Source organism: Gracilinanus agilis, chromosome 5 (genome assembly GCF_016433145.1).
Source record: "Gracilinanus agilis isolate LMUSP501 chromosome 5, AgileGrace, whole genome shotgun sequence".
Classification (NCBI taxonomy): Eukaryota; Metazoa; Chordata; class Mammalia; order Didelphimorphia; family Didelphidae; genus Gracilinanus; species Gracilinanus agilis.
In genome coordinates, this window is record NC_058134.1 from 64,089,197 (window position 1) to 64,108,137 (window position 18,941).

Consider the following 18,941-nt stretch of genomic DNA (forward strand, 5'->3'; position numbering starts at 1 on the left):
ATCCTTGCCTTCCATCTTAGAATCGATGCTAAATATCAGTTCCAAGAAATGTGGTAAGGGCTAGGCAGACGGTGCCTACAACTTGCAGACAAGTGCCCAGGGTTTCAACCCAGCACCTCCCATTTCCAGGCCTGGCTCTCTATTTACTGAGACACGTAGCCACCCCTAAATGACTTATTTCTGAGACGTGTATTGATCATTGAAACGAGAAGCTGGCTGAATGTCGTAAAGTTTTGTTTTTTTTTTTTGGAGTGTTGTAAGTTGACTGAGATTTTCACCCAGACCGATGAAGCTAAATGGGCTTAGAACTCTTTTCCAATATTGAGGAATGATGGCACACAACAAATTCCTGCATTCCCCAAAACAGTTCAATAGACCAACAAGTCTACCATCAAATTAGGAGAAAGCATATGACATAAAAGAAAGGGCTGCTGGGTCAGCCACCACTTCTTTCCGTGGTTGAGTTGTTTTTGTTAACTTTTAATATAATTAAAGCCAATTGCTCCGGGCATTGGGGGCGGTATAGAGTTGAGCTAAAATATAATTTCTTCACACGAGAGCTTTATCAGCTAGTAGGGGGATATGAGCCAATCCAAAAACATTAAATGCCTGCTCTGTACCAGGCACTGTGTGTTAAGTGTTGGCAATAACGATAATAGAGAGTTCCTGCCCTCAAGGAGTTTACACCCTAATCTAGAGAAATGGCACACAAAAGGAGTGGGAAAGGGAATATCCAACAGAGTAGAGAGGCAAACCCTTTGGTTTTGCCCTTAGCCTCTTCCATTGACTCTTCATGGCTTTATGAAGTATATTTATGTGCAAGGTAGCTTAGAGAGAAAGGAGTGAGCAACCACCGGTCACCATATAATAACTTGGACCCTGATAATCTCCCCATTCCTCAAGTACTACAAAACTTGAAATACTTTACTAGCCATCCTTATCATCAGATCATGGATTTACAACTGGAAGGGAACTAGAGCAGGTCATCTACTTCAAGCCCTTCCATGTCCAGATATGGATATTTAAAGGAAATTGAGGGCTTTGCTCGAGATCTCAGAGATCATATGGTTCTTTCACTAGTTAGTAACCTCATTTGATTTAGTGACTTAGGTCTCCCAGGTTATATGTTTGAATTCAATCTTAGCAGGCACATGGTTTTTTTAATTACCAATATGGATTACACTAAAACCCTAATAGTTTTAAATATATCCTTCTATATTAATTTTATTTGTTACATATGGTTCTTTCACTAAGTCATTTAATCTTTCTCAGCCTCATCTTCTAATATAGAAAGAGGGGGAAGAGAGGAGAGACTAGATGATCTCTGGATACTTCTAGAACACTTTTAATACTTTCTGATTCAAAGATTCTCAAAGGAAAACCAATAGAATAACACCTAACAAGATTTTTTAATGTGTTTTGTATTTGTTACTAGACTACTTCTTCCCACCCCAAATGGTTTGTTTGTCAGGATTTAACCTACTAGTCTATCTGGCTAGCTGCCTTTGGGAACACACTTTTTTTAACTGATCTGTTTCCTAAACAATAGAAAACAGCTCTTAGCCTCTGTTCGCTTTGTCATTTGAGGTGAAAACTCTGTGGTCATATTATTCAGACAGACAACTTGGTACGAATGAATGGTCTAATATCTTATAGCAATGAATAACACAAACTTCCGAAATATATAGGAATTATGTGAGTTGTCATTCCCTTCCCAGAGTTGTCTTTTACATTTGTCTGACCACCAAATGACCACTTTTTTACTGTAATCTCAGCTGTCATTGTCTGTCCTAGTGGATGTTCCATGTAACAAGGAACCTCCTCGCCAGATACCCACAATGTTAAAGTGGAACCAGGATGTGACTTCCTGAGTGTAATAGATCGGGGGATCCACAATCTAGCAGATATGAGTTTGGAGTTATTTTTGTGAACTAGGCAGGACCTCTATTCTCCCCAATTAGGGTCCCTTAAAAGGTGACTTACATTTCAGGTGTAATAGCATAGGATAGAACTTAAACTATTCAGGGACTGGAAGTATTTCTTTTTTTGTTTTTATATGCCTAATTTCTAGCACAGTACATACTAGTACATACATGTACACACAGTACATACTAGTACATACATGGAAAGCACTTAATAAATGCCAGCTGGCCAATTAACCAATTACAAAACAAATTTAAAGCTGGAAGAGTTCAGAGTAGAAAACTAAGTGCAAACTCATTAAAAAAAACACCAGGAAATTACTTATGTAAAAATGTGACTTTGGTTTTTAAATAAACATAATCGCAGAAATCACAAAAAGTTTTCTTTTTGCGATAGTCAGACTAGACAGAAACATTTAACCATGATGGGACCGTGTCTACACTGAGATACCAAAGGAATATGCTATGTCAGATTATTGTCTACTGCTCTTCAAATTGTCATGTTGCTGAAGTCCTTCAGACTTTCTAGGAAGAATTAAGTCTGCAGTGACCCTGGGCAAGTCATTTTAACCTCAGTCTGCCTTAGTTTCATCATCTTTAAAATGATAATAGTATAACATCCACTTTCCAGGTCTGTTGTGAGGTTAAAATGAGATAACATTTATAAAGCAGCCTTATATATAAAAGCCTTAAAGTGTTATATACATGCTAACCATACATATCATTATTATTAGTATTCAGAAATAAGGAGGCAGACAAGTAGATCAAGAGCCAAGCCTGAAGACAGGAAGTCCTGGGTTCAAATATGGCCTCAGACACTTTCTAGCTGTGTGACCTTGGGCAAATCACTTAACCCCAGTTGCCTACCCCTTACTACTCTTCTGACTTGGAACCGATTTTGACTTTAGAACAGAAGGCTTATATAGTCTGAGCTCTCCAAATATTATTTCATACATATAAATGTAATATAGAAAAATAATATGTTGTAATTATAGTTGTTTTATAGTATTGTATTATAATATATGTAATAAATAAAATAAATATGTAATATTTATAAGGTTTGGAGAGCTTAGAAAATACCAAAAACCTGACTCCACCAAATTTTCAGTGATGATCATAATGCAAAGAGTCAGAGCCATAACTAAGGCAACCTGAGCTTTGCTTCAGGGCAATAAAATTTTAAGAGTACACACGTAACACTGGAGAATTTAAGAGGCTATGCAGTTTAAAATTTTGTTGCATTTTAATAGCATGTTCCACATTCCTTCAGCAGCATAAAAACTAAGTGATAAGGAGAGCTAAAATAGGAAGTTACCAGTTGGTAGTTGTCTTCTATTCTCTTCTCTCTTCCACTTACCTTCCCTCCCCTATCTTGAGCTCTGCATCCATTCAAGCTCCTCCTCAGCCTCATAGTACCCCAAATTCTGACTCCCAACTTTCAGGTGGTATCGCAAGGTCTCTCCTTCACATACCTCACACAGAAAGTGGTGGGAATTCAATGCTGAGTCATCTGTGGTGGATTTGAGGGAGCATCTAGTATGTTTCCCAGCTGTTGGCCAATTTCCTATTGTCTAGCATGGGAAATCGTGTTTTTCCCTTTTTCCCAGCTTAAGGTTTTGTGCTCCTCCACCTAAACAATAATTTCTTTGAGCTACATTTAGGGTGACCAACATCTCAGAAAAGGTGTTCATTTTTGCTTTAATGGGGACGTAGGTTCATATCACATTATATGGCTGTATATACCATTATTGTGTGGCCTAAAAAATTTAGTGAATAAGTTATCAAGAACAGACCCAGGATCCATTTAAAAGGAACAACTCCACTCTCCCTAGTTGTAAGACTAACGAATTGGCAGATGAGTTAATATACCAATAGCAATAGGCATCTTGCGTAAATTGGGGCAGTTCCTTCTATATCCATCGGGACCATTGTATCCGAGGATTGGTTTGAGAGAAGAATATAGAAAGTCATGTCCTTGTGTCTCTTCCAGAGAATAACCTAGAGACAATCCACAGGGAAAGATTAGGTTCAGTCTGTTTTAAGGCCATTTATTCATTCATCTATTCTTAGTCAACATTACTACCTCCTATGGGTAAGACACTCTGCCGGATACTGAAGTAAAGAGATAAATAAGACATTAAGCCGATAACCTGGTAAGGTAGATAAGACATATAATAATAAGAGACTGGTTTTGGAATCAGAGGACCCGAGTTCCAATGTTGGTTCTGTTACCATCTATTGTGTGACTTTGGGCAAGTCCTTTCACTTTTCCAGGCTAATTTCCTTGACTATAAAATGAGTTAGATTAGATGACCTATAAAAGATACCTTTCAACTCTAAATCTATAAACCTAGATCCATGTTAATGAACCTTTGGCACTTGTGCCAAGTGTACTAGAGAGGGCTGCTTCCTTCCCCCTCTCCACACATGCCTGAGGACATTTCTCTCATCACCTGCCTCTCTGTCCAGCCTCCCTCCCCTGTCTGGGGTAAGGCAGGGGGCTCACATGCAGTGTGAGGGTTGCAGTTTGGGCACTTGGTTTCTAAAAGGTTCACCATCACTCTCCTAGATTATATATAAAAATGCTAAGAACCTATTGATGCTTAAGATAAATAGAAGGAGGGGAATAGACCAAAGGTAAGTATTACAAAGGAGGCCACTGCAACAGTTCAAGTTAGAAGCAGGGAGAATTTTGATTTATTGACAGGGCAAAAAAATAAAAGATAAAAGAGGAATCAGATTACAACTTTGTAAACAAAAACAACTTAGAAAATCTTAAAAACTATGATCAAAACAATGGCCAGTCAGAACTCCAGTAGATTGAGGATTAATCATAACTTCCAATTCTTGGCAAAATGGTGATAGAATAGAGTTGAAATTAAATGCCCTTTCAGGCAAAGCCAATGCGTGGACAAATTTTGCTTAACTACACTTATTTGTTACAAGGGTTAGGTCAGCTTATAGGGTTAAGAGTTATGAAAGGGAAAGGAGAGAGATGAGTTATAGTGATGTCGAGGAATACAACAACAATGCATACATTAAGCACCTGCTATTTGCTAGACACTTTCCTAAGCACTGAGGATACAAAGAAGGGTGCAAAACAGCCCCTGATCTAGTCTAATGGGAGAGACCACATGCAAATAACTATGTACAAACAACATATATACAGGATGAGTTGGAGATAATCAACAGAAAGTACTACTAGCATTCATAGTGATCAAGAAAGACTTCTGGTAGAAGTTGAGATTTTAGCCAGGACTTGAAAGAAATCAGAAAATCCAGGAGACACACAAGGAGGGAGAAATTCCAGGAATGTGAGACAGCCAAATGAAAATGCATAAAGTCAGGAGACCGCAAACTCAAGAACAACATAAAAAGACCAGTGTCACTATATTTCAGGGTGAAGAGGAGAGTAAGATGCAAGAAAGGAAAGAGACAAGTTATTAAGGGCTTAAAAAACCAAACCGGATTTTATATTTGAAACCAGAGGCAAATAGGGAGCCCCTGGAGAGGACTTGTGCTTCAGGAAGATCAATTTGATATTTGAATGGAGAATGGACTGGAGTAGGGAAACACGAGGAAAGAAAGAAACAAAGAGAGGGGGCAGGGTGGGAAGGAGGGAGGAAGGAAGGAAGAAAGAAAGATGAATGAAATAAAACTTTAAAATACACAAAAGAGACCAGAATCAAAAGAATAGAATTTTCAGAATTTAAACTGTATTATAAAGCAAATCAAAGCCATTTCAAAATCGAAGAGTAGATTAATAAACCAGACTAGACAAGGAAGGATCAGAAATAAGATAACTCAAAAACCCAATGTTTATTTAACCCCAAAGCTTAACTCTACCTTAAAAAGAATTCTCTATATGAGAACTTCCAGTAAAACTAGAATTCAGTCTAGCAGAAATCAGGCTTAGAGCAACATCTCACACCATATTCCACCACAAATTCGAAATGAATACATTGTCTGAATGTTAGAAATCATACCAAAAAGAGAAGGAAACCATGTATGTGCCTTTCACAGCTATGGGAAGGGGATAAAATAATCAAATATGGGATAGATGAGATTTTAAGAGATAAAATAGATTATTTATTCTGCTTACACAAAATTGAAAAACTTCTACAAGGAACAAAATTAATGTATCTTAAGATAAAAAAAAGGGAAGCAATCAATTGGAGAAAAGTTTTATATGAAATATCTCTAAGGGTCTGATATCCCAAATATACAGGCAACAGAGAGAAATATATATGACAAAAAGTCATTCCTTAATAGAATAAACAACAGCTGATATAAACAAACAGTTCTTAAAAGAACTGCAAACTACTAACAGTCATATGAATGCTTCAGATTCTAATGATAAGAGAAATGCAAATGAAACAACTCTTCACCTTTCAGCCATCAAAATGGCAAATATGACATATAAATAGTATAATTAGTGGCAGCAGGGCTGTGGAAAGTTTGGCAAACTAAAGCATTAACGATAGAACAGTGAATTGTTAATTATTCTGGCAAAGGATTTGAAAATTTTCAAATTAAGTGACTGGAATATTCACATCCTATGCTAGGTATATCCTTCCCCAAGAAAGTAAAAAACCAAAAAAAAAAAAAAAGGCATGCTACACACCAAAATATTTATAGAAGTACTTTTCATGGTAGTAAAGAATTGGAAATAGGATGTCCAGTTATTGAGGAATTGCAAAACAAATTATGGTACATGAGTATAAAGGAATATTATTTTGTAAGAAATCATTAATATTATGGATATAGAGAAGCATGGAAAGAATGATTATGAACTGATGCAAAGTGAAAGTAATGAGAGTCAGAAAACTAATGTTTGAAATGACAATAACAATGTAATTGAAAAAAGCAACAATAACCAAATAATCAAAACTGAATGTTGTGAAATCATATTGACTAAGGGGCAGCTAAGTGACTCAGTGAACTGAGTGCTTGGCATGGAGTTGGTAGGACCTGGGTTCAAAGCTGACCTCAGACACTTTCTAGATGTATGACCCTGGACAAATCACCTCAATTGCCTAGCTCTTACCTCTCTTCTGGAATTAATATTTAGTATCAATTCTAAAAGAAAAGGTAAGGGTTAAAAAAATTATGTTGACCATGTCTAGCCTTAAAGAAAAGCTATGAGAAAACAACCTCCACACACTTCTTTAGAAAGCTGGGGATCCTATAGGTATGGAACACTGAATATAATGTGAGACTTTTTAATTGATTAGATTCACTGAATTATTTTCTTTTTTTATTCTTTGTTATAAAAGATTGATATTTGATCAATAATATGGAAATAGGTCCTGATCAATGACACATGTAAAACCCAGTGGAATTGTGCGTCAGCTAGAGAGGGGGGGTGTGGAGGGAGAGAAAGGAAAGAACATGAATCTTGTAACCATGGAAAAATACCCTAAATTAATTAAGTAATTAAAATTTTAAAAGATAGATATTTGAGGGGAGGAGAGGAAAAGATACAGGGGGAAAGGTAGGTGAGAGAAAAACAAAAGATATCAATAAATTATTTTTTAAATAAACACAAGAGTAAAAAAAAGTCAGAAGGGGACAGACATGAGAATCTGGGTGGTTTCAGCACTGCCGTTTCAAATACATAAATACATATAAACTTATGTATATGTATATTTTAAAAGCTGTATGTAATAGTTCCAGATTCATTAAATCTGGATTCATTCACTATAATAATAAATGATAAAAAAAAAAAGAAAAAAGTAGTCGAGAAAAACAATCCTATTTGATGATGATTTGGAGGTGAAAGATGACGGAGAATATAGGCAAAGTTCATGGAAATATCATTAACAAAAATGGAGGTGTCTGGTAAAGGTCCAGGTTGAGAAGAGGGCAGGAAAAGATGGTAAGCTCATTTCCAAGCTGCTCTCCCCCAGAGGCTTAGAAAAGGAACAGTCAACCACAAGCTTGAAAGTCAGCAGCAGTTAACACACCCTAGGATGGCATAAAGTTTCTGCTGTCATATTTTGCCATATTTTGCTTTCCCGTGGGCTTCTAAGAGGAAGCATTTTGATGAAAGGACAGATCATTCTCTTTAATCCATCAGTGTTTGGCTCCCAGGTAGACATTTTACTCCTTCCTGAATTCCCTAATGTCACTTCCCTACCCAGGTTTTAGAACAAAGAAGAGCAATCATGTCTCCCTCGAGCTGAGTTACAAGACCTCAGAGAGGAGTCCTGATGGAGATGGCATTCTTGCGCATGGATATTTGAATGTCAGTTTTACTTTCTCCATTTAATGGAGTAGTAAAAAGAATACTAGTCCTACTGCAGGAGAGGAAACATATAAGAAAAACAACTGCTGGAACGCATGGGTTGGGGTGGACATGATTGAGGATGTGGACTCGAAACTACCACACCAATGCAACTACCAACAATTTGGAAATAGGTCTTGATCACGGACACATGATAAAACCAGTGGAAATGTGTGTCGGCCAAGGGTGGGAGGAATGCGGGGGGTGAAGGGGAAAGTAGCATGAATCATGTAACCATGTTAAAAATGAATATTAATAAATGTTTAAAATTTAAAAAAATATTTTTATAATTTTATTTCAATATAATTGGACAATATGGAAATGTTTTGTATGATAATACATATTTAACCCAGTTCTAATTGCTTGCCAGGGGAAATTTGTTATTACATGTAATTGATTTTTTTAAATTAAATTAAATTTAAAAATGTTAAATGTTCTTTTAGGAGTTCTTAGACTTCATCACACTGTCAACAGGGTCCATGGTTAAGAACTGATGTCTTCAAAGAAGTTGCCTTTACTGGCTACATTGACTCTCTCATTTCCCAGCACTTTGCAAATCCTTGCAATTAGATTTTCAACTCAAAAGAAACTGTTCTAAGCTGTCAAATTCTAAGGTTGGAAGCAAGTAGTCTGAACCAGATTAAAATGTAATTGAGAAATATTTAGAAAAATAAATAAAAACACAATACAACAACAACAACAACAACAACAACAACAACAAAGAATACTAGTCCTAGAATTGAGTGGGAGGGGAGGCAATTCTGGGTTCAAATATTGTCTCTGGCCCCTAATAGGTACTCCTAGAGCTAACACCCCAGGCTAACCACTTGACCTGTCTTCTGGACCTCAGTTTCCTCATCTATAATCTGTAAAATGGTGGTAGTAAAAATAGTATCCACTTCACAGGATGGTCGTGAGGGTCAAATGAGCTAGTGCCTTAGAAAGCCCTTTGTATAACATTTATACCAATCTGTGCTGCTATTTAGCTATTCTCAATGCAGATTATATTATGAGGATGGATTGGATATGGAAAGTAAACAGCCTGGTGGAGTGGAAAGTGAATTGTCTCTGGAGCCAGAAGACCTGGGTTCAAATCTAACTTACTTTATTGTTTAACTTACTACTTGTGTGACCTCGAGCAAATAAGAGCTTTAGTTTCCTCATCTTTAAATTGACAGCGTTGGGGCAGCAAGGTGGCTCCATGGATAGAGCTCCTGCTCCTGGGTTCAATCTGGCCTCAGACATTTCCTAGGTGAGTGACCCCTGGACAAGTCACTTAACCACAATTGCCTACCACTTACCACAATTTGTCTTGGAACCAAAAATGTGTATTGTTTCTAAGCTAGAAGGGAAGGGTCTAAAACAAATAAATAAAGTAAAATAAAATAAAACGACAAGGTTGCAAAATAGACCTTGAGGCCCCCTTCCAATTCTTGGTGTTATGATCCAATGATCTAAGAACCACAGAAAGAAGGTTCTATGTCATTCATAATAGCATGGTGCTAATGTTAATTGCTCCCCTCCATTCACTACATCATTTAGTGTCATAAACAAAAGAATAATTAAAGTTATATTTGGATACTGATTAGGCACTGATGGGAGGGATAATAGAAGGGAGGGCGGAGAGAATATTTCTAAGTAATCGGTACATATGACTGATTAGGAAATCTGTTTACGGACTTATTTCTTCCTAGCATTTGGCCCTTGAAATAATTTTCTATGTGAATGTTAAAAGCCAGATGAAAAAAATAAATAAAACGACCCTGATTACTCTTCCTTGTGTTCCAATCAGCTGCATGTCAGTTTCTGAATAAACTTTAATTCCTTTGCTTCGTCTGTAGACAAGGAAATTTGCACCACAATTTTTTAAATTCCCCGTTAGGGGTCTTAAGGACAATTAGCAATTAAAATAATCCATTTTCCTACATTTCTGCTTCACAAACACAGTTGGCAGGATTGATTTGTCAGTCACATGTGCCACCCCAGTGAGTTCCTATTAGCTTTCACATCCATCCACAGTCCCTTGATCTAATACCTCACTTTGGTGTGGTGATATTCTGGACTTCTATACTAGTAGTCCTTGGAGAAAGGCCTGCTATGTAGAAGAGGTTTAAGGGTGATCCTAGAAATGGATGAAGTCAGGAGCACATTGGCTAACTAGTTTTACTGGGAGATCATTACCAGGATGTCAAAAAAAGGCCCTAAGTCCCCCACTTTCCTTTCCACTTACACAATGATTTTGGTAGAAAAGAAGATGGTAGACAGAAAGGGGAGCAGAGAGTATTAAGAATTCCATACCTTTAAGCTCATCTATAAATATTAGTTTAACTATAGATTCTTTAAATCAATTGATCAATCAATCAGCTAATGTGGTATCATGGAAAGAATTGGTTCCATTAATAGTGATAGTTGGCATTTATATAGCATGTGAAGGTTGGCAAAGTGCTTTATATATAGTAGTAGTATTTCATTTGATCTTCACCATCACCCTTTAAAACTAGGTGCTACTATTATCCCCATTTTACAGATAAGGAAACTGAGAAAGGTTATATGGACTTGCCCAGGGTCACATACAGGTAGCAAGTATTTGAGGCAGAAATTGACCCCAAGCCCAGCATTCTATCTTCTTCTCCCTCATGAAACAATAGCAAAAATGTAAGATGCATCATTTCATGGGGATGCTGCACATCACTTCTTGCAATGCTCATGATAAACATAAGTAATAAAAGAAAGAGACCAGCAAGAACACTGTCACAGATTTATCAGCTTCTACTATAGAGGAGAGCAGAGGCAGAAAGATCCTATGTTGAATTCTAGGCGGCAGTGAGGTGGCTCAGTAGGTAGAAAACTAGACCTAGAGATGGGAGATCCTGGGTTTAAATTTTGACCTCAGACATTTCCTAGCTGTGTTACCCTGGGCAAGTCACTTAACTTCCATTTGCTTACCCTTTTTACCTCTCTTTTGCCTTGGAACCAATACACTGCATTAATTCTAAGATGGAAGGTAAAGGATAAGATCCTTTAAATCAAATCAACATCTACTTTGATACTCAGTGACTTCTTTGTAAAGGCACAGAGAAGGATGGTAAAAACTATATATTTAAAATATGACTCAGGCTTAAGAAATAAGAGGCCAAAGGTAGAGAATTTAGAAATCTCATGCCTATGTGCAATGAATATTTTCTCCTAGAAGGGAGTTCTGGGGAGACAAATTATAGCCCAGATGAATAATCGTTAAGTTGTCCACAAGTAATAACAGCAACTAGGTGCTGCAGTGGATTTTGGGGGCTAGAGTCAGGAAGACTCATTCTCCTGAGTTCAAATCTGACTTCAGACACTTACTAGATGAATGATGCTGGGCAAGTCACTTAACCCTGTTTGCCTTGGTTTCCTTATCTGTAAAGTGAGCTGGAAGAAGGAAATGGCAAAGCATTCCAGAATCTCTGCAAAGATAACCCTCAATGAGGTCATGAAGAATTGGACACGACTGAAACAAATGATCAAGAACAATAAAAATAACAATGGAGGAGGCAGCAACCACAACCACAACAATAAGTTGACCTGCAAGGGGTCTTTGTCATCATCCCAGCAGCTCCTGTCACTTGCTCTCAGATTATCTCCCATCTACTCTCTATATGTATATATACCTATTTATTTATATATTGACTTCCCTGATGGAATAACATTGGGAAGTACATTAGATGAGGCTTACAAGCAAAAGTACGAACTAAACCCCCTAAACCCCTTAGGAAGACCTCTAGACCTCTGAATCAAATGGAAGCTCAGAAGATCCTAGATCCTTAGATGGAAGAGACTTCAGACATGATGTAACCCCAGAACTTTCATTTTATAGATGAGGAAACTGAGGTCCAAGAAGGTTAGATGATCCAAGTCATCCAAGTAGTTTAAGTGTCGAGAGTAGGATTTAAAACTAGATTTTCTGACATCATAGCCAGACTTCTTTCCAATTTCATGAAATGTGAAATCAAATTGAGCTTAAGAGACAGAAAACCACTAGTTTCTAGTATGGAAATCATCAGGAACTTGTTTGTATCTAGTCAAATCATCAAACAAATTTGAGTTGACATCAAAATAAAATTATTCCTAAAGGGTCTAGATCAGTGATTCCCAAAGTGGGCACCACTGCCCCCTGGTGGGTGCTGCAGCGATCCAGGAGGGATAGTGGTGGCCATGGGTGCATTTATTAATTGCTATTAAAATTTTAAAAAATTAATTTCCAGGGGGCTAAGTAATATTTTTTCTGGAAAGGGGGCAGTAGGCCAAAAGAGTTTGGGAACCACTGGTCTAGATGATGATGTTAAAAATCATGGCCTTGACTCCATGGAAAATTCTTTGACCTTGATGGAGTATAAGCAGCACCAGAATTCATATGTGCAGGCCTGGGGAATTAGAATTTTCGGGGCAGTGGACCTAAGATTCAGCTGCCTTTTGGATAGTTTGGTTGGCAACAAAGGGGGGACATAAAGGCAAGGGGTCTTCAGCTGGGCAAACAGAAGAAATCAATACTTTAAGCATTCAATGAAGAAGAGCCCAGCATTCATGGAATTATAAAAACAAGAGCTAACATTTGTATATAGTACTTCATGGTTTCCATAGCCCTTTACAGGTGTTACCTCATACACTACCAGCATTGTTACCCTTTTTTTGACAAGATGAGGAAATAGAGGCTGGAGAGAGTGGGGTGGGGGTGGAGGAAGGAAACACAGTTTCCTGATGATATATATGGCTTATGAAAAGGTGGAAGCTTCTCCTGCCTCCAAATCCAGTGCTTTTTCCAAAGCAACATCACATGATGGAAAAGAACACCATAGCTCAGTGCACTGAAACTAAAAAAACAGGACCAAGGAACCAGATGTAGCACAGCATACATTAGTGCAAGACACAGTTACAACCCAAAGATGGAGTGCAGCACATAGGCACAGAAAGAGAATTGCACAGTAGGCTTTTTTCTGATATTTCTGACATTCCATATAGATAGAAACAAAAAGAAAAATATTAAAATACAAGTCACATAAAGATTCCTTCTCTTCTACTCTCCAATTTCATTTCATTTTAATGTCTCTTCCTTTTTTCTTTTTTTCTTATCTTCCTAAGATTTTCCTCTCATTTATCATCTTTCCCCACCTTCTTTCTCTCTTTTTTCACATTGCTCTTGTTTCTTCTTTCTCTAATCTTTTAAAATCTCTATTCTTTCTCTCATCTCTCCCCTCATTTTCATCTCTTCTCCTTTCTTCTCCTGTCTCTCATACATTTCTGCTTTATTTTTCCTTTCTTTCTCCTTCCTCTCTTTCATCTTTTTACTCTCTCCTTCCTTCCTTCCCTGTCTCTCTTCCTCTTCTCTTTTTTCTGTCTCTTTTTCTTTCTCCTCTACTCCTCCCTCTCTCTTTCTCTCTCTCTCTCTGTCCTTCTCTCTCTCTCTCCCTCCCACCTCTTCCCCATCACTGAACAGGTATGAGAAAATTTTTTCTTGATTTATTTTAGTTTTTATAATTTTCAATTCCAAATTCTCTCTTTCCCTCTGCCCATCCCATATTCATTGAGAAGACAAGAAATACAATAGAAGGGAAGGATATTTTTTAGAAAAATGTGGTGGTCTGCTTCCCTACAAATTCCATCTCAAAAAATTAGGGATATAGTATATCCTGAAAATTTCAGACTAATTGTCTGCTGTGACTTTAAACATACCTTGATCTCAACCCCAAAAATATAACAAATACACACAGGACCAGATTCAGAGTTGATCCTTGCCTTGGAAGGAGTAACCTTGAGAAATGATAATTTTCCTCTTACCTGCCCCTGCTCTGTTTCTCCTCACCAAGTATTGGGCCATAGTTCCCATTTTATCTTTCTTCTCCTCTTCCTCTTCCTGTTCCTCCTCCTGCACACCAGGTAAAGTTCCTTTCCACTGCAAAGATAAAGTAGGAATACAAGAACCAGAGAGAATAGGGAAAAGCAAACCCATAAAAATACTCAACAGAGTCATGACTCTTAGGCCTCCAGTTTGGCTGTAAGTAACTTAAGATCAGTGGGGTCTTTCCAAAGAATAGACTTGGCTGGCGCAGAGAACGTCTAATATCAATAATGGGAATGGCTTCTCCCAGTTTTAGTTCTGCGTCCCTCCTTGATCTCCTCTCCATGCTCAGTCTTCACTGTAAGTATTTTCTCTTCCACATTGCCACTTTGTTCTGATGCTTTTACAGAAATTAATTCCCTCTGCATTTTGCTTTTGTTTTTGCAAATTTTCATGAAGCACCCCCACATCCACCAATCAAAATGCTGACACAACAGAGCATGCTATACAGGAATAGCAATATTGCATTTGACTACTTCCTCTGCCTGACAGGCAAGTTGCTTAGTCATGTTCCATTCTTCATGATCCCATTAGAGGTTTTCTTGACAAAGATACTGAAGTGGTCTGTATGTCCTTCTTCAGTTCATTTTACAGAGAGGAAACTGAGGCATAGAGAATTAAATGACTTGACCAAGGTCACACAGCTAGTAAGTATCTGAGGCCAAATCTGAACTCAGGTCTTCTTGACTCCAGGTCCCATGCTCTATCTATTGCATCACCTAGATTATCTCTTATATTTATGCAATATAGTTTAGCCCTACTGTACAAATCTGCCACCTTCCCCTCCAAAAAAAATTATCCTCCTTTCCTACCTCTCTGCCCTTTTCCCCATTCTTCACTTATGGAGAGGTGAGTTTGTATTCTAGATTGGAAAAAATTAGTCCCTGTAGAACCTTGGACAACCCACTCTGGGCCTTTTTCCTTGATTATGTAGGGGGACTTGGACTGGTCATTGAAGGTGACCTCTTCTTGGCTCTGAATATATTATGCTCTCTGATCTTATTAATTCCTTTCCATTGTTTAAAGTCCAACTCAAATGAACCTTCTCCAGGAAACTTTCTCTGATTCATGTCCCTGCACCCCTTGATAATTAATTTTCCCCTCTGATCCCCCCATTCTATTTTTGAACCTATTATGTATTACTATGTTTATGGCTATGTTGGTACTTTATCTGGGAATAAACTTTGTATTTCTCCCCACAAATACCCCTACCACCAAGAACCTAGGCACATGCTATTAGATAACGACGTTTCCTGTGTTGTAGGATCATATGAATCATAACCTGAAGCTAGAGGGAAACCTAAAGGTCATCCAGTCCAATAACCCTCAATTAATAGATGAAGAAACTGAGGTCTAGGAGAGTTTAAGTGATTTGCCCAAGAGTCTAAGTATCAGAGATAGAATTGATATTTACTCCATTTTCCAAAGAAGAAAACTTGATTTAAGCTAAGAGGACCCAGGTTGGGATCTTGCCTCTGACACCATCTTATGTAAGCATTTTGAGCAAAATGGACTTAACCTCTCTATACCTCAGGGACTCACTTTTTAAAAAAAATATTTTTAAATTTTTTCCTTGAAAAAAACTTGTACAAAAATATGCATAGACATTTTCTTTGTGGTGACAAAAAATTGGAAAATGAGGGGGTGTCCATCTATTGAGAAATGGCTGAATGCATTGTGATATATGTTAGTGATGGAATATTATTGTGCTCAAAGGAATAATGAACTGGAGGAATTCCATGTGAACTGGAAAGAGCTCCAGAAATTGATGCAGAGTGAAAGGAGCAGAACCAGGAGAACAATGTGGTACAATCAAATATAATGGACTTCTCTACTAGCAGCAATGCAATGACCCAGGACAATCCAGAGGAACTTAGGAGAAAGAATGCTCTTCACATCCAGAGAAAGAACTGTGGGAGCAGAAATGCATTAAAAAAATATATGATTGACGATGTAGTGCGATAGGGATGTGATTAGGGTTTTGATGTTAAAGAATCGCTCTACTGCAAATATGAATAACATGGAATTAGGTTTTGAATGATACATGTAAAACCCAGTGGAACTGCTTGTCAGCTTTGGAAGGGGGAAAGGGGAGGGAGTGGGGAACAGGATCATGAATCATGTTACCATGGAAAAATACTCTAAATAAAATTTAAAAATAAAAAAATAAAACACATTAGATTATTGCCAAAGATAAATAAAAATTTACTGTGTTTACATGATTCATTTTCTTTCCCTCCCTTTTTCCTTGCCCTCTCCCAGAGCCAACAAGCAAGTCCACTGGGTTCTACAAATGTTTTCACTTGATACCTATTTCCATATTATTCATTTTTACTATAGAGCAATCTTTTAAAGGCAAAATCCCAAATCACATACTCAGGGGCTCACTTCATGTTGGAGTGGGCTAGATGACCTCTGTGATCCCTCTCAGCTCTACTTCTGTGTTCCTGTGAAACTTGAGCCTCAAGGAATTCCCAGCTGGTCAAGCTCCTTCATTTTGTAGATGTTGCAGGGAAATGACTTTCCCAAGGGCACATGTTTCATTGGATATTTCTGAGAAGTACCCAAAGGGTCCAGAAAGTTGATATTAGATCACAAAGCAGATCTTATTCAAGTTTCACTCTCTGTGGCTGGGCAACCCTGACCAAATCATTTGAACTTCTCAATGCCCTAGGCATCTAAGAGTATTTTTTTAATGTTATATTCTAGCTCAGAATCAATACTGTTTATTGGTTCCAAGGCAAAAAAGTGGTAAGGGCTAGTCAACGTGGGGTTAAGTGACTTGCCCAGGATCACACAGCTAGGAAATATGTGAGGTCAGATTCATCTAAGAGCTTTAAATTACAAAAAAGATACCCATCAGAAGCTGTCCTGGGGAAATCACAGATCCAATTTTTTAAAAATCCCAGTTATACTCATTTCTATATACCCTTTTCAAACAAAATCAAACAATTCTAATCACTTTCAAATGTAAGCTCTTAGAAGAGTAAGATGCCTTCCTACTCTTATGTGTATACATCCAATCTAGAATAATTTATTATCTTAATATACCCAAGCCATGCTGGTCTACAATACATACATAGAAACACACACACACACACACACACACACACACACACACAGCACACACACTCAATTTTTTGCTTATTCCTTGAATAAAAGAAAGCATAAAGAACTTACTGGATCTCTTTCCTGAGGAAATCGAGGTGAAGCCTTGGTTGCAAAATAGGCAACCAAGTGGGGGTCCTTCTGAGCATTGTAAGGGGGAATGACACTCTTCAGGTTTGACAAGAAATTTGGGGACCCTTTTGATAGGCTGTCCACTGCAATACAATCCAGAATGAACCCTTTTTCCCTATACCACAAATTAGGGGCTGAACCTGGTGGTACAAACATTTTTGACAGACTACCCCACCTCTGTTTCTTAGGCATCATCACTGCTTTCTATGGAACTGATCTGGAGGAAGTGGGGAATAGAATTAGAAATCAGAAAGTTGAGACCAAGACCTATCCAGGATAACTGTGTCACTGCCTCCCTGTTGTGCTGGCCAGTCTGCATGGGTGACAACAAAAAGCATTGTTGGTAAACTAACAAGAATGTTCACCAGAGCCCAATGCTACTTGTGCTCTCTATCCATGAAAAAGGTTTATCAGAGCCCAGCAGTGAGTATGATAGATAGTATAATGGAAATCCCTCAGTGACTCCTCTTGCCCTTGTGTTCCCAACAAAAGGGACCTCATGTGACTTCAAAGCTGAGCCAATAATACTCCTATCTGATGTCACCAGGGACTTGAGAAAAGGTGGGGGCAACCTGAAAAAAAAAAGGTACAAGGAAGTCTGATCTGATCAAAGAATCTGCTCTCCAGTACCATTCTATGAGGAGACTTTCAGAGAAGAGGAGTAGATTTTTTTCCCCTTGTACTGGACCAGATATTCCCTTTCTGGACAGACTGGCAGGGGATTTTCTGAGCCCCTCAACTCCAAACCAAGAGTGATCTTGGGAAAGTCACTTCATGAAGTTCTGTTGTTTCTATGAAATTCAGATAACCCCTACTTTCAAGTCTTCCTCACTGGCTTATTCAAAGAGTTAATTAAATAGCACTTTGTGTCTCTAGCAAAAAAAAAAAAAAAGACTGTGGAGTCCAAAGTATTAGTAGCTGGTTGGAGCAGCAGGGTTTTTCTATTTTCTCTCTAACGGTAAAACCTAGCTACCTTCCACGGAAACCGGCTGATCTTTCAGGTGCACTCATTCAATGATACTTCCTCAGTGAGTTAAATTCTCTTTTCCTTTCTTAGCTTTCAAAAGCCTTTGTATTAATGCTCAGCTCAGCTTTGGTCACTAGAACAGGCTGTCAAGTGGTCCCTGAGTGGGGGGAGGTGGAAGCTAGACCTTACCAGCAGAGGTTTCCCCTCCATCCATGGATCATGGTGGAAAGAGTATTAGATCTGGAGAGACAACCGTCAGGAGGAGAGGACCCTTCCAAATCTCTAATTCCCTGACTCCATGCTTCTGTAGAACTTCCTGGTGAATACCAGAAATCCAGAGCAACCTAAAGCCTCAGGGCTAGAAGGGATCAGGAGATGTAATGTCCAAACATGAGAGAAAATGCCAGACTAGGAATCAGGAAAACATTAAATTGCATTCTACCTCAGCCATTTACAAGCCAGGTGATCCTGGGCCACTCTGTTAACCTGTGGGAGCCCCAGTTTCTGTATCTATAAATGAAGACTTCTAATTAGCATAGGGTTTTAGAAAGACTGGTTCAGTGACAAAAGCATGGGCTACTCTTCCATTTATCTTCTATGTACAAAGTTGTTGGCATGTTGTCTCCTCCATTTGAATGGGAGATCTTTGAAGAC

The 18,941-nt window shown here is 38.1% G+C and overlaps 1 protein-coding gene across 1 annotated transcript; it reads right to left on the minus strand.

Annotated features, from left to right (window-relative positions):
• Window positions 1–3,762: 3,762 nt before the first annotated feature.
• LOC123249817 (uncharacterized protein C17orf98-like) lies at window positions 3,763–17,515 on the minus strand. The gene is made up of 3 exons (XM_044678929.1): window positions 17,261–17,515; window positions 14,020–14,134; window positions 3,763–3,920 (listed from the first exon to the last, which is right to left on the minus strand). The coding sequence occupies exons 1-3, from the start codon at window positions 17,513–17,515 to the stop codon at window positions 3,763–3,765; spliced, it is 528 nt and encodes a 175-aa protein (XP_044534864.1).
• Window positions 17,516–18,941: the final 1,426 nt, after the last annotated feature.